This window comes from Octopus sinensis, linkage group LG3 (genome assembly GCF_006345805.1).
Source record: "Octopus sinensis linkage group LG3, ASM634580v1, whole genome shotgun sequence".
Classification (NCBI taxonomy): Eukaryota; Metazoa; Mollusca; class Cephalopoda; order Octopoda; family Octopodidae; genus Octopus; species Octopus sinensis.
In genome coordinates, this window is record NC_042999.1 from 151,393,904 (window position 1) to 151,407,444 (window position 13,541).

Here is a 13,541-nt window from a genome sequence, read left to right on the forward strand (position 1 = left end):
TTGAGTGACATTAGACCCCAACAAATGCCCATAAATTAAATGCATCAGTCTGGGCCATAATTGTGGCCCATGGCGCTTTATGTGTTAAAAGATAAATACTGATCATGTACTCTGATTGAATTCATTGTATTCTTTCATTAAAAACTCGCACTTTTTTGCCAAATAAGAACATGTTTGTGAACAGCAAATATGTCCTGGCAGACACAGCTATAGATGAATCTGCTTAAAAATATTGGTAAATGATTATCTGAAGTTCATTAATGTGATTGTTTTGTCTTTACTGTAGGTGAAGAAACTTCTTTGGAACATAGACTCCACAGTGTTGCTGATATGGTGTGAAGAACTGAACAAAAATGAAAAACTCCAGCCAAAGTCTTTCAGTAAGTTTGAATACCAAAGAATATGACTTCATAGAATATTGCCTCTTGTAGTAATCAAACAAATAGCAGTAATAAACTGGTATAATTCAGTGTGCTATCAAGTGTGATGTGTGATTGCAAGAAAATGTTCTGGTGCCAAGATAAGAAGTCATTATTACAGCTTATAGTGCAATAATAATAATAGCAATTCCATAAGTTTTCCAATCAAACTCTTAGTGTACAAGTCTCTGGTGACCTCAATCTTCTGTATGAGTGTCAGAGCTGGACTCTTACAGCTGGTATGTGGCAAAGAATCCAGGCATTTGAGTATAAGTGCTTGAGAAGGCTGCTACACATCCTGGGCACAGTATACAAAACAAACAGCTTTGTGAAGTAACAAGTCAACAAACCATTTGACAGCCAATTTTCGTTTGTTTAAGTATCACCAAAAGAGACCAATAGAATTAGTACCAGACTTTAGTAAAAAAAAAAAAAAAAAAAGAAAGACATAAATACTGGGGTCAATTTGTTTGACTAAAACCCTTCAAGGTAAAGCCACAGTTGAATGACTGGAACAAGAAAACATAAAAAATAGCATTTTCTGTAAGTTTCCAGGACCCAGAAAAGCAGGAACTGATATACTTTTAATACATTCCTTTCAAGTGTTGACCCCATGGAGGCAAAATAGCTGGGTTCCTTTCGAGCATTGGCCCTCACGGAGGCAAAGTGGCTAGGTTCCTTTTGAGCATAGGGCTTCATGGAGATGGAGGCAATGATCAAGACCGTTGGCATTATGTCATGCTTGAGAAGAAAACCCATCAAGCCAAGCAACATTGCAGTCATGGCATATACTTGTTTGTTATGATGTGTTACTTTTATGGGGTTACATGTTTAAAGGCTCTTTTTTATGTTTAGCATAGATAAATGTATATAAGTTGCTTTCAGAAGGCTATTTAATTAAATAAAGTATTGTGTCTAAGATTACTTCATTAGTTATACCGTAAATCCTCAAGTATAATCCGCATTTTTTTCCCAAAATTTAAAGGTCAAAATCCCTAGTGCGTACTATATATGAGGTTAAAAATGAAAATTATTTTCTAAGCAATATCTGAATCTCTATTTGCTGTCCAGCAATGTTTATTCAGACGCATTTTGTGGTGTCGGGCAAGAAAATATCTTAAGCTAAGCCTGAAAGCAATGAAGTCATAAAAGAATTATCCATTACTTGCAGTAAACAACATTTATTAAAATAAAAGTATTCAGAACACAGAATAACATGTAACAAAAACAATTTGCAAACATATTTATATTCCCATATAACTATTAAGAGCATCACCATTATTGTATAAGGCATACACGAAAGTGTTTGTTCGACTAGGTGCTGCTGGATTAATTACGCACATTCAAGTTAGAGAAGGGGTGCGTATTATACACAAGGTTTAAGTTTTTCAGAAGTACAGCCTCCTAAAAATCCTCTGTGTATTATAACTCTACTTATTTACTTTATATCTTTAACAAACAAAACTATAAAAAGAAATTATCAATGTCTTAAATTTAGAAGAGTTCTATATAGGATATCTGTAAGGTGTTCAATTATTTGGTCAAAACAGATATTTGGCAAATACAATTTTTACATGCAATATTCCGTACAGAATATTTAAAAGGAGAAGTTCCAAAGTATTTATACATTTAAAATATCTTTTATTTTTTTGTTAATAAAGAAATTGTTATTTCATAATTTACATATTCAGTAAAAGCAAGGAAGATAGACAGGTAATAAAGAAATCTGTATTATTTGGCATTGGAATATGTCTAATATTAAATCTACAAGAGTGTAGATTATTTAATTTACTCTAGCTAGTTTGTCATCCTTGACTAATTGAAAGGAAGGATTTTAGTATGACACAAAGCCATTTGTTAAACACCTAAGCAACATTATGAAATATCAAAATAGATATTTCTCACTTATAGCATAAAGAAAGAAAATGTGTAATCGAGTGACAAAGATTCGTGTAACATCTCGAAATCACTGAAAATCCCTTAAAATTTTGGGCTTTTACATCCTTCTACTGAAGGTTCTTTGAGTTTCTCGAAGCGTCTTGAATCTTAATTTTTGGAACAAAAATGGATAAAATTCAAGATGTTTTTGCCTATATTTTAAATTGACCAATGACACTAGATTTTCTAACATTATTTCATTGATCTAATTTCACACTAAAGGAATATTTCATCGTGCTAACAAACTAATCTGCCTGATTTATTAATAGATGTCTTTATTACTGTGTCACTACACTGGTGTCACACAAATGGCATGCAAAAGCACCCATTACATGGCTTGCTCATAAGCCCCTTCAGCTCCTTGTTTTTTTTTTTTTATTTAGTAATCTTCAGATGGCTAAATGTTCACTCTAGTTGTATGCAATATTATTTAGAATGAAGAGAAGGAGCTAAGATTGAGGTAGGGACAGAGATTTGCAGACAAGATAAGGGAGGTAGGGTTTTTTTCTCTTTTTTTTCCTTAAACCAAAATGCCTGTGGTTTTGGTATGTGTGTATACATAAACATTTTCTTTCAATATCTATATGTAATCAGAAACGGAAAGGATGGTGAACTACTACTACTGCTACTACTACATATTTGTTTTTGATATGTTCAATATTTTGCCATGAAATTATATTTAACCTTTTTTCTGTTTTTTTTTTTCTTTGCAAATTTTCTCCTCAAGTCCAGTTATGGACAGTTAACAACTATCACTGGTACCTAAAACAGAGTTTAGTCTTTGATCCAGCCAAAGAGAAGGAAGTTGCAGCTCTTCTATGGGACCCTGAACAAGCATACAAGCTGCATATTGTCACTTCAGATGGTTGCTATATGCATTACTCATGGTACTGGAACACTGTAGTCAGTGATGAAAGTGTTGTGGCTGTCATTGATGGAGGTAGGGTTAAATTCTTTTATTTTTTTATTTGTTTCAGTCATTTGACTACGGCCATGCTGGAGCACTGCCTTTAGTTGAACAAATCAACCCCAGACCTTATTCTTTGTAATCTTAGTATTTATTCTGCCAGTCTCTTTTGCCAAACTGCTAAGTTATGGGGACGTAGACACACCAACATTGGTCTGTCAAGCAATGGTGGGAGACAAACACAAATACACAAACATATATATATATATATATATACGACATTGCCAGACCAGATTGGAGCCTGGTGCAGCCACTGGCTCTCCAGACCTCAGTCAAACTGTCCAACCCATGCCAGCATGGAAAACAGACGTTAAACAATGATGATGATGATGAGTAACTGTGTAAAATGCAATATTTGTAATTGTAAATCAGATCAAATAATATTTATAACAAAATAACTTTATCCGGAATATTGACCCTTAGCTGATGTTTGAAACATCAGCTAAGGAATTTTAATTTAAATCACTTTTACCCTTTTGTTATCAAATTCCTATTGAAAATACACTGCTTAGCTTCAATTAATTTTGAAAATACTGAAGAATTTAGTAAAATAACTTTTTCATTATGAAGCTGGTTTTTTTAACATAAATTTACCTGAAAATTTATTGGAAGGTTTTAATTAGGATCTCTTTTGAATCAGGGATGGTTCCAGACAGGTTTGATATCAAAAAGTTTAGGTAGAAAAAATCATGTGCAAAGTTCATCAACTAATGATATCCATAGTTAATTTTATATCCTTAGTTAATTATCAAGCTAACCTCTAATGTAACTTTTTTATTTCATATCATAGGCGCAGGAGTGGCTGTGTGGTAAGTAGCTTGCTTACCAACCACATGGTTCTGGGTTCATTCCCACTGCGTGGCACCTTGGACAAGTGCCTTCTACTATAGTCTCAGGCCGACCAAAGCCTTGTGAGTGGATTTGGTAGACAGAAGCCCGTCGTATATATATATATATTTTATATGTTTGTGTGTCTGTGTTTGTCCCTCCCACATCGCTTGACAACCAATGGTGGTGTATTTACGGCCCCCGTAACTTAGCGGTTTTGCAAATGAGACCGATAGAATAAGTACTAGACTTTCAAAGAATAAGTCCTGGGGTCGATTTGCTCGACTAAAGGCGGTGCTCCAGTATGGCCGCAGTCAAATGACCGAAACAAGTAAAAGAGAGAGTATCATATTTACTTCCATTTTGCCTTGCTTCTATGGTTTAGACAAGTATTTCATCTCATTTATAATTAACTAAGAATATGGATTGAATTTTTTAATGTTGAACAATTTGAAGTTTAAATTTTATTTTCTCTCAAACAGAAACTGAAAATTTATTTAAAATTTTATATTTCTTCTGTAGCTCAGATTTTGGTAACCCCCATGGCACTACAGGTGGTACCACCTCCTATGTATACCTACAAATTGCTGCTTCCTGCTCCTGCCAACCAAGTGTTTTTTTTCCCATCGTCACCATTGAATAACTATGGTATGCCCACAGCTGATATTGGTGTTCTTTTAGACAATGGAGTGATTGCATTGTTTACTTATCGTGAAAACAACAGTAAGTTATTCAGAGTTATTTTCCTATGTTAAGGAGACAAACATGTTCACGAACACACACACACACACACAATGTGCCTACAGTACAAAAAAAACATCCTCTAATGCCCCCTCTATTGTAGCAAGACACCTGCTTCTGTCTCTTTATCACATTCTAATTCTAACCTTTCATCCTCTGACACAAGTTTTCCTCCTCAAATGCCCCTGCCCCTCTCATAATTCCTTGTCTTGCAAGTTACTTGGTTACCCTGCCAGTGTTGGTGCCACATTAAAAGCATTCAGTCCACACTGTAATGTGGTTGACGTTTGAAAGGGCATCCAGCTGTAAAAATCATGGCAAAACTAACCTCAACTGTGCTAGTGCCATATAAAAAGCACTGAGTCCACTCTGCAAAGTGGTTAGTCTTAGGAAGGGCATCCAGCCGTAAAATCCCTGCCAAAAACAGATACAGTAGCATAGAGTTGTTTTTCTACTTGGCCAGCTCCTGTCAACTGACTTACCCATGCATGCATTGAAGATGAACGTTAAACGATGATGATGATGATACACATGTAAGGTGGTTGTCCTTAAGAAGGGCATCCAGCCATAGAAACCATGCCAAAGAGGACATTGGACCCCAACATGGCCCTGCAACATGCTGGATCCTGTCAAACCATTCAACCCATGCCAGCATGGAACATGGATGTTGGGTGGTGATGACGATGATGATGGTGATGATGGCTGCAGTTTGGTGGTGGTTATGGTGGTGGGTTGTTTAATCATAGGTCCATAGGTTAATGATTAAAGCCATTCTAACTGGTGGTGGTGGTTGTTTGTTTGATTGATTGATTGATTAATTAATTGATTGATTGATCGATCATAGGTCCATAGATTAATGATTAACACCATTCTAACTATGACAGTCCTGTCTTTTTTTTTGCCAAACAGTACATCATGTGACTACATCATCTATTGTTTTTTTTTGTTTTTTTTCGCTTTTTTCCTTCTATGGTGGCAGTGTGTGTGATTTGGGGAAGATTTAGCTGTTATTATTAGTAGCCTTCTCCACAAGATTTTTACACCTAGTAGTTCAAACTATCAGTGTTTATTTCTTTGTAATGTATCCTTTCTGTATAATATTTCAATTGTATTTCATTTTTGTATTTGGTGTGCAAGATTCTTTATGTGAATTCATGTGTTGAAGCATCTTTTATTGTATCTGAGGAGAGTCATTCTCTTTTAGTACCTTATTTAACACACTCACTGGTTCAATTTCCACTCATTTAATTATTTATCTTTTCTAAAATTTTCGTTGTATCTTGCAACCTTTTCAATAGTCAGAATCAACGACTATTGAAAAGGTTGCAAGACGCAACGGATATTTTCGCAAAAATAAGAAAATGAATGGAAACTGAACTAGTGTGTGTGTCAAATAAGGCACTAAAAGTGAATGACTCTCCTCAGATACAATAAAATTTCAATTGTAAATTTTCCGAACAATAACATTTGGCTTGACTCCAGTATTGAAATAACTCCACTTTGAAATATATCATAGCAACTGACCACACACAAACCTACAATATTTTCCACTGGAGTTTTTCAAAATTTGATTTTATTTATAATCATTAAATCATTTTATTTATTTCGTTTTTTTTTAGTTGAATCAACTGATAAATCAGCTGTTGAAATATGTGGAGGCAGAGAATTTAGTGTAAAATGTCCTCTTCCTCGCTTATTAGGCTCATTTGAGTAAGTAAATATTATTACATATTGCATCACATTCTGGGAGCTGTTGAGCACTAGGATCAATGTAATCAACCAGCCCCTTCCCCCCCCCTCCCCCAAATTTCAGCCCATGTGCCTATAGGATTAATATGTACATATTTTGGTCTTGGTATAAAAGATGGGATGCAGCAAATATTATGCTGAATACCACAGATTTGCTTGTCAGTTGCTTGACCTTAACCAGTTGAGCATGTTCCTTAGTGGCTGACGATATGTACATCTCTGATCACTCAGAGAGTGCAAACCTCTGCCAAGGCAACAGCAACATCCTCTCAATGATGAGCCAGAGATGATTTTTTAAAATGAGAATATCTGAAATAAACTCAACTGCTCTCACAAACAAGAAAACTAAAAATGAACCCGACCGCTCTCAAAAAATAAGTAAAATAGGCGGAAAAATAATCCAGAAATCTAATCAATTCGTGCTAGTCATGAGGCCAAAAATCCCTGAAAATTTCATCGGAATCCATCCAGCGGTTCTTGAGATATCTTGTCCACAGACAAACAAACACAATAATAATCATGATTATAATTTCCTCTTGTTTTTCAGACCTGTAGAAAACTATGGAACATTTCCGTTATCAGTACACACAGTTTTGGGTATCAGTGACACAGTTCTCATGTATTGCCTCCAGAAAGATGATACCAGTGTCCTCTGTGAAGTAACTCTCTCTCAAAAAGATAATACATTTACTCAAAGGTTTCAGTATATTTTTTTTAATTCTCTTTTATTAATTAGTTTTTTTTATTGTTATTATCATTATGCATTTATTATTATTATTTATTTCTTTTTGTGCTAATTACTAGAAAAAATTATCAATAGTTTTATTATTGAAGGTGTAGAATATTCATCATCATCATCATCGTTTAACGTCCGTTTTCCACGCTAGCATGGGTTGGACGATTTTGACTGAGGGCTGGCGAACCAGATGGCTGCACCAGGGATGCCCTTCCTAACGCCAACTACTCCGAGAGTGTAGTGGGTGCTTTTTACATGCCACCAGCACGGGGGCCAGTCAGGCAGTACTGGCAATGACCCCACTCGAATCTTTTTACACGTGCCACCGGCACAGGTGCCACTGATGCGACGTTGGTAACGATCACGCTCGAATGGTGCCCTTTTATGTGGGACAACACAAAATGCCAATAATTTGAGCTGGTAGCATGAAACTGTATCCAGCTCTGAAACAAATATTTCAACCACCAATACTTTTTAATGAATAGCATTCCTGTCAAGCTGTCTTTTTCCACTGCTGCTACTGTATATGGTCTCCAATCCTCTATCCATCCATTGGGAGAGAGGATCCAACCTAGATGATGATGATGATACACACACACACATACGATGTCAAGTGAAGTCATTGTCATGGCCGATGCCAGTACTGCCTGACTGGCACCCGTGCCAGTGGCATGTAAAAAGCACCATTCAAGCATGGTCAGTGCCAGTGTCACCTGTTTCTGTTGTACCTGTATTTCAAAGGGCCAGCCTTGTCACAGTCTGTGTCACACTGAATCTCCCTGAGAACTATGTTAAGGGTACACATGTCTGTGGAGTGCTCAGCCACTTGCACGTTAATTTCACAAGCAGGCTGTTCTATTGATCGGATCTTCTGGAACCATTGTTGTCATAACCGATGGAGTTCTACAAGTGTGCCACGTATATATATATATATCGCCTTGGCTGGCTTCCATGCCGGTGGCACGTTAAAAGCACCAACCGATCGTGGCCGATGCCGGACTCCCCTGGCACCTGTGCAGGTGGCACGTAAAAAGCACCCACTACACTTGCAGAGTGGTTGGCATTAAGAAGGGCATCCAGCTGTAGAAACACTGCCAGATCAGACTGGAGCCTGGTGCAGCCCCTGGCTTCCCAGACCCCGGTCGAACCGTCCAACCCGTGCTAGCGTGGAAAACGAACGTTAATCGATGATGATGATGATGATATACACACACACACTTATTGTTTCATGTCTTTTTATTTTTTTTAACCATATATATATATTTTCTTTCGAATTTGTGTAAATGTGTATAGAATAATATATCAGTTGAATAAAGTTACAATATAGTCTGGTTTTCATGTTTTTTATTGTTGTTTTTAAAAAATTTTTTTTTTACATTGTTGATGTGTGTTAAACATTAAAAAAATATTTAGCAGTGTTCATAAAGTTCAGTTAGCACTTTCATACATTCTTCACACAGTTGTCAAGAACTCAACTCAACTGTCAGTCAATACATTTTGAAATCTGATGATTACTACAAAACATATGAAAGCGCTAATTGAACTTTATGAACATTACTAAAAAATTTTTCAATGTTTAACACACTTCAACATTGTAAAAAAAATTTTTTTAAATACAATAAAAATGTGAAAACCAAACCATGTAACTTTATGCAACTAATATCATCATCATCATCATCGTTTAACGTCCGTTCTCCATGCTAGCATGGGTTGGACGGTTCGACCAGGGATCTGGAAAGCCAGAAGGCTGCACCAGGCTCCAGTCTGATCTGGCAGAGTTTCTACAGCTGGATGCCCTTCCTAATGCCAACCACTCCGTGAGTGTAATGGGTGCTTTTTACATGCCACCTGCACAGGTGCCAGGCGAGGCTGGCAACGGCCACAGTCGGATTGGTGCATTTTACGTGCCATCGGCCACGATTCCAAGAGTAGGTTTACAGTTATTCAACTATGTCTTTTGCATTCATATATTATATATTAACAGTTTAGTTCTTAATTATAAAAGAATATGAAACCATTATTCTATGCATATTTAATTAATTGTAAGAGAAATTTAAATGTAATAAAATGATTTAAAAGAAATTTAAAGTGCCTATAAACCTACTTTTGGGCCACCCTGTATATATATATATATATATATATATATATATATATGTATATATATATCGCGGGCATGGCTGTGTGGTTAGGGAGCTTGCTTCCTAACTACATGGTTTCGGGTTCAGTCCCACTGCGTGGCACTTTGGGTAGGTGTCTTCCACTATAGCCCCGAGCCGACCGGAGCTTTGTGATTGAATTCGGTAGGTGGAAGTTACTGCCATGTGTGTATGTGTGCGTGTAGGTGCTTGTGCCTCTCCGAAAGAGACAGAGGGAATACACACACACACATACACAACATTGTTCTCCAGGTTATTTTATTTACATAAACATTTTCTTTTCTTCTGGGTTCCAGCTCTACACAGGTTGTACCTGACAATATCTTTAACATGACATATGCTGCTGCTGTTAATACCATTTTCATACAAACCTTGCAGAGAGAAATCCTGGCTTATGATATTAGTAAGTTATATTATTTTCTGATCCATACTCAATGAGTTTTTCATTTTACACTGATTATTTCCGTTTAGCAATGTCCACTTTAGTAAAGTTGCTTAAACGGTTAATATAATAAAGTACATTCCCAAAAGTCAGGACTGACTCTGAAAATGAGGAAATTAATATACTTCAGGCATGGTTGTGTGGTTGAGATGTTCACTTCCTAACCACACTGTTTTGGGTTCAATCTCACTTTGCAACAGTTAGGGCAAGTGTTTTTTTCACTCTCATCCCAGGCTGACCAAAGCCTTGAGGGTGGATTTGGTCAACAAAAACTGAAAGAAGCCCATTGTGTATGTCTGTGCATAGTAAATTACAAATTAAAAGCAGTGCTAGTAATATAATCTTTATCAGTCACACATAATGTATGTGTTTTGTTTAAATGCCCTTTTGTTTTGGAATAGTGTCCGAGGAGAGCTCCCTACATGATGACACTGAGTGTTAAAGAACACCAAGTGTCCCAGACCAGATAAGACAACTTACTCTAAGGTAATTGAGAATGGTAGATACCATTATTTTGCCATTGTTGTGGCTTATCAATACAATGCACTTGGATCTCCTCGAAATGAAATGAATCGCTGGTGTGTGACGTATATGCAAATAGAGTGAAGTTTAATGATATGTTGCAGCATAGCATGTTTAAAAGAAATTTAATTTACTAATTAAAAGCAGTTCTAGTAAGGTAAACATTATCAATCACACATACATAGTGGAGACACATGGCTTAGTGGTTAGGGTGTTGGGTTCATGACTTTAAGGATTGTGGTTTCGATCCCTGGACTGGTCAATCTGTTGTGTTTTTGAGCAAAACACTTCATTTCATGTTGTTCCAGTCCACTCAGCTGTAGAAATGAGTTGAGCCTGGAGGGGGATGAGCTCTGCCAGGCTTTCTCACCCTAGATACACTTAATGGCTGCAGCACCTCCACTGATCCCCAAGGGGTTAAGGGACTTCTCAATTATCAATACATAGTGTATGCACACTCGGCATTGTGTAGGGAGCTTACTCTGGATGTTATCCCACAGCGAAAGGGCATTCAAATAAAGCATATTCACTCTATGTGTGGCCGGTAATATATACATATACACCTCGCCTGGCCTCTGTGCCGGTGGCATGTAAAAAGCACCATCCGATCGTGGCCGTTTGCCAGCCTCATCTGGCACGTAAAAAGCACCCACTACACTCATGAAGTGGTTTGCATTAGGAAGGGCATCCAGCCATAGAAACATTGCCAGATCAGACTGGGCCTGGTGCAGCCTTCTGGCTTCCCAGACCCCAGTTGCACCGTCCAACCCATGCCAGCATGGAAATCGGACGCTAAACGACGACGACGATGGATGCATGCATATCATCATCATCATCGTTTAACGTCCGTTCTCCATGCTAGCATGGGTTGGACGGTTCGACCAGGGATCTGGGAAGGCAGAAGGCTGCACCAGGCTCCGGTCTTATCTGGCAATGTTTCTACAGCTGGATGCCCTTCCTAACGCCAACCACTCCGTGAGTGTAGTGGGTGCTTTTTACGTGCCACCTGCACTGGTGCCAGGCGAGGCTGGCATCGGCCATGGTCGGATTGGTGCATTTTACGTGCCACCTGCACGGAAGCCAGTCGAGGCGGCACTGGCTTCGGCCCGGTACATACATAGATGTGTACCTCTGTGCATGCACTTCTCTGAAAGTCCAAACTACAATTAGTTGTGTTGTTGCCATTTCCTCTGTCACAAAATTGTCTATTAGCTTTGTACCTTCAAAGATGTATGAAATAACGAATCTCTTACTTGAAAAATAAGGCAGATATAGCATCAGAAAAGATACCAAAATTAAGTGAATTTAACATTTTTGTGCATTATTAAATGCTTAGAGTGGTTCTTCCATAACATGGTTTCTTCAGTTTAAACACTTTCTCAGATCAAGGCATCTACTAGATTTTTTTATGCTTTTATTCTTTTACATGTTTCTGTCATTTGACTGTGGCCATGCTGGAACACCACCTTTTAGTCAAACAAATAGAACCAAGACTTATTCTTTGTAAGCCTAGTACTTATTCTATCGATGTCTTTTGCCAAACTGCTAAGTTACAGGGATGTCAACACACCAGCATCAGTTGTCAAGCGATGTTGGTGGGGACAAACACACACACATATACATATATATATATGACGGGCTTCTTTCAGTTTCTATCTACCAAATCTACTTGCAAGGCTTAGGTCAGCCTGGAGCTATAGTAGCAGACACTTGCCCAAGATGCCACGCAGTGGGACTGAAACCGGAACCATGTAATTGGGAAGCAAGCTTCTTACCACAACCACGCTATGTTCAATTCAAAGAATAAGAGAAATGTTTGTTACATTATTTTATTATTATTTTTTTTCTGTTAAAGGTACCCAAGTTTTATCTCCTTGGATGTCTGAAGCTGGAGCACCTGTGGTATTTCCTCAGCGGTGTACAACTATGGCTGTCTGTCAGATCAGTGGCAAGGTGAGAACTCATTTTCATTCCAGGAAATCTGCGAGAATTAAATTTGATTGTATGCAATCATATCTAAATATATTTTTATAGGTGCATGTGCAGCTGTTTGGTAAGAAGCTTGCTTCCCAACCACATGGTTCCTGGTTCAATCTCGCTGTGTGGCACCTGGGCAAGTGTCTTCTACTATAGCTCCAAACCGACCCAAGTCTTTGCATGCATATTTACAGGAATGGCTGTGTATTAAGAAGTTTACTTTGCAATCACAGGGCCCTGATTTCGCTCCTTCTGCACAGCAACGTGGTTATATGTCTTCTACTATACTGATCCTCCTGAGGGAGCCTGGTAAAGCCTTCTGGCTCGCCATCCCTCAGTTAAACCATCCAACCCATGCCAGCATGGAAAGCAGACGTTAAACGACGACGACCACGATGATGATGAGAAAACTCAGTGGATGCTTGTCAGAGGGACCGTATTTATTATTGGGTGGTAGACTTATCCATTGCCCAGTTTGACACCCCCACCTCACCCTTGGGTACCTTGAGCAAGGTACATTCTGTTAGCATTCAGGTTAGGTCTCCAGTGTGAGGATAAATCTTCCTTCCTTCCTTCAACCAGTGTCAGAGGTCATGAGGAAAAGGTTTTCCTGACAAAGCTATAAAAACAAACAAAAACAGTGTTAATGTGATGGTGATTCGTTAAGGTGATTGTACATAAGTTCAAAACTTCCTCTAAATTACAGTCACTGAAATTATAATTAATACTTTACTATTTTTCTATTTTGTTACAGGTTGTGATTCTGGGTCTAACATCAAAGCACCGTCTCTACATAAATGATAAAGAGGTATGTATTTTATTTTGGGTACAAGTGTAATTTGTTGAAGGATAGGTTTTTTTTTTTTTTTTTTTTTTTTTTTTGTGTAAGGTCAATGTTAAAGGAATTTGAACTCTAAAAACGAAAATCTACAAGCTCAGAATTAGAACTCATATCATTTGGTACTCTACCATTTGCCCTTACTCTAATTCATCTAATGTTGTACTCTACTATTTACCCATGCTATAAATCATCTTATCTACTACTCAACAATTTGTCCTTACTCTA

The 13,541-nt window shown here is 37.6% G+C and overlaps 1 protein-coding gene across 1 annotated transcript in view; it reads left to right on the forward strand.

The window, feature by feature from the left end:
- Window positions 1-13,541, forward strand: part of LOC115209805 (putative elongator complex protein 1) — a 72,579-nt gene that overhangs the window by 17,481 nt on the left and 41,557 nt on the right. The window contains exons 10-17 of the mRNA XM_029778356.2: window positions 287-380; window positions 3,085-3,297; window positions 4,675-4,875; window positions 6,513-6,603; window positions 7,190-7,339; window positions 9,831-9,937; window positions 12,354-12,451; window positions 13,230-13,283. Coding sequence (XP_029634216.1) covers window positions 287-380; window positions 3,085-3,297; window positions 4,675-4,875; window positions 6,513-6,603; window positions 7,190-7,339; window positions 9,831-9,937; window positions 12,354-12,451; window positions 13,230-13,283 — 1,008 coding nt within the window. The remainder of the gene's footprint in view (window positions 1-286; window positions 381-3,084; window positions 3,298-4,674; window positions 4,876-6,512; window positions 6,604-7,189; window positions 7,340-9,830; window positions 9,938-12,353; window positions 12,452-13,229; window positions 13,284-13,541) is intronic.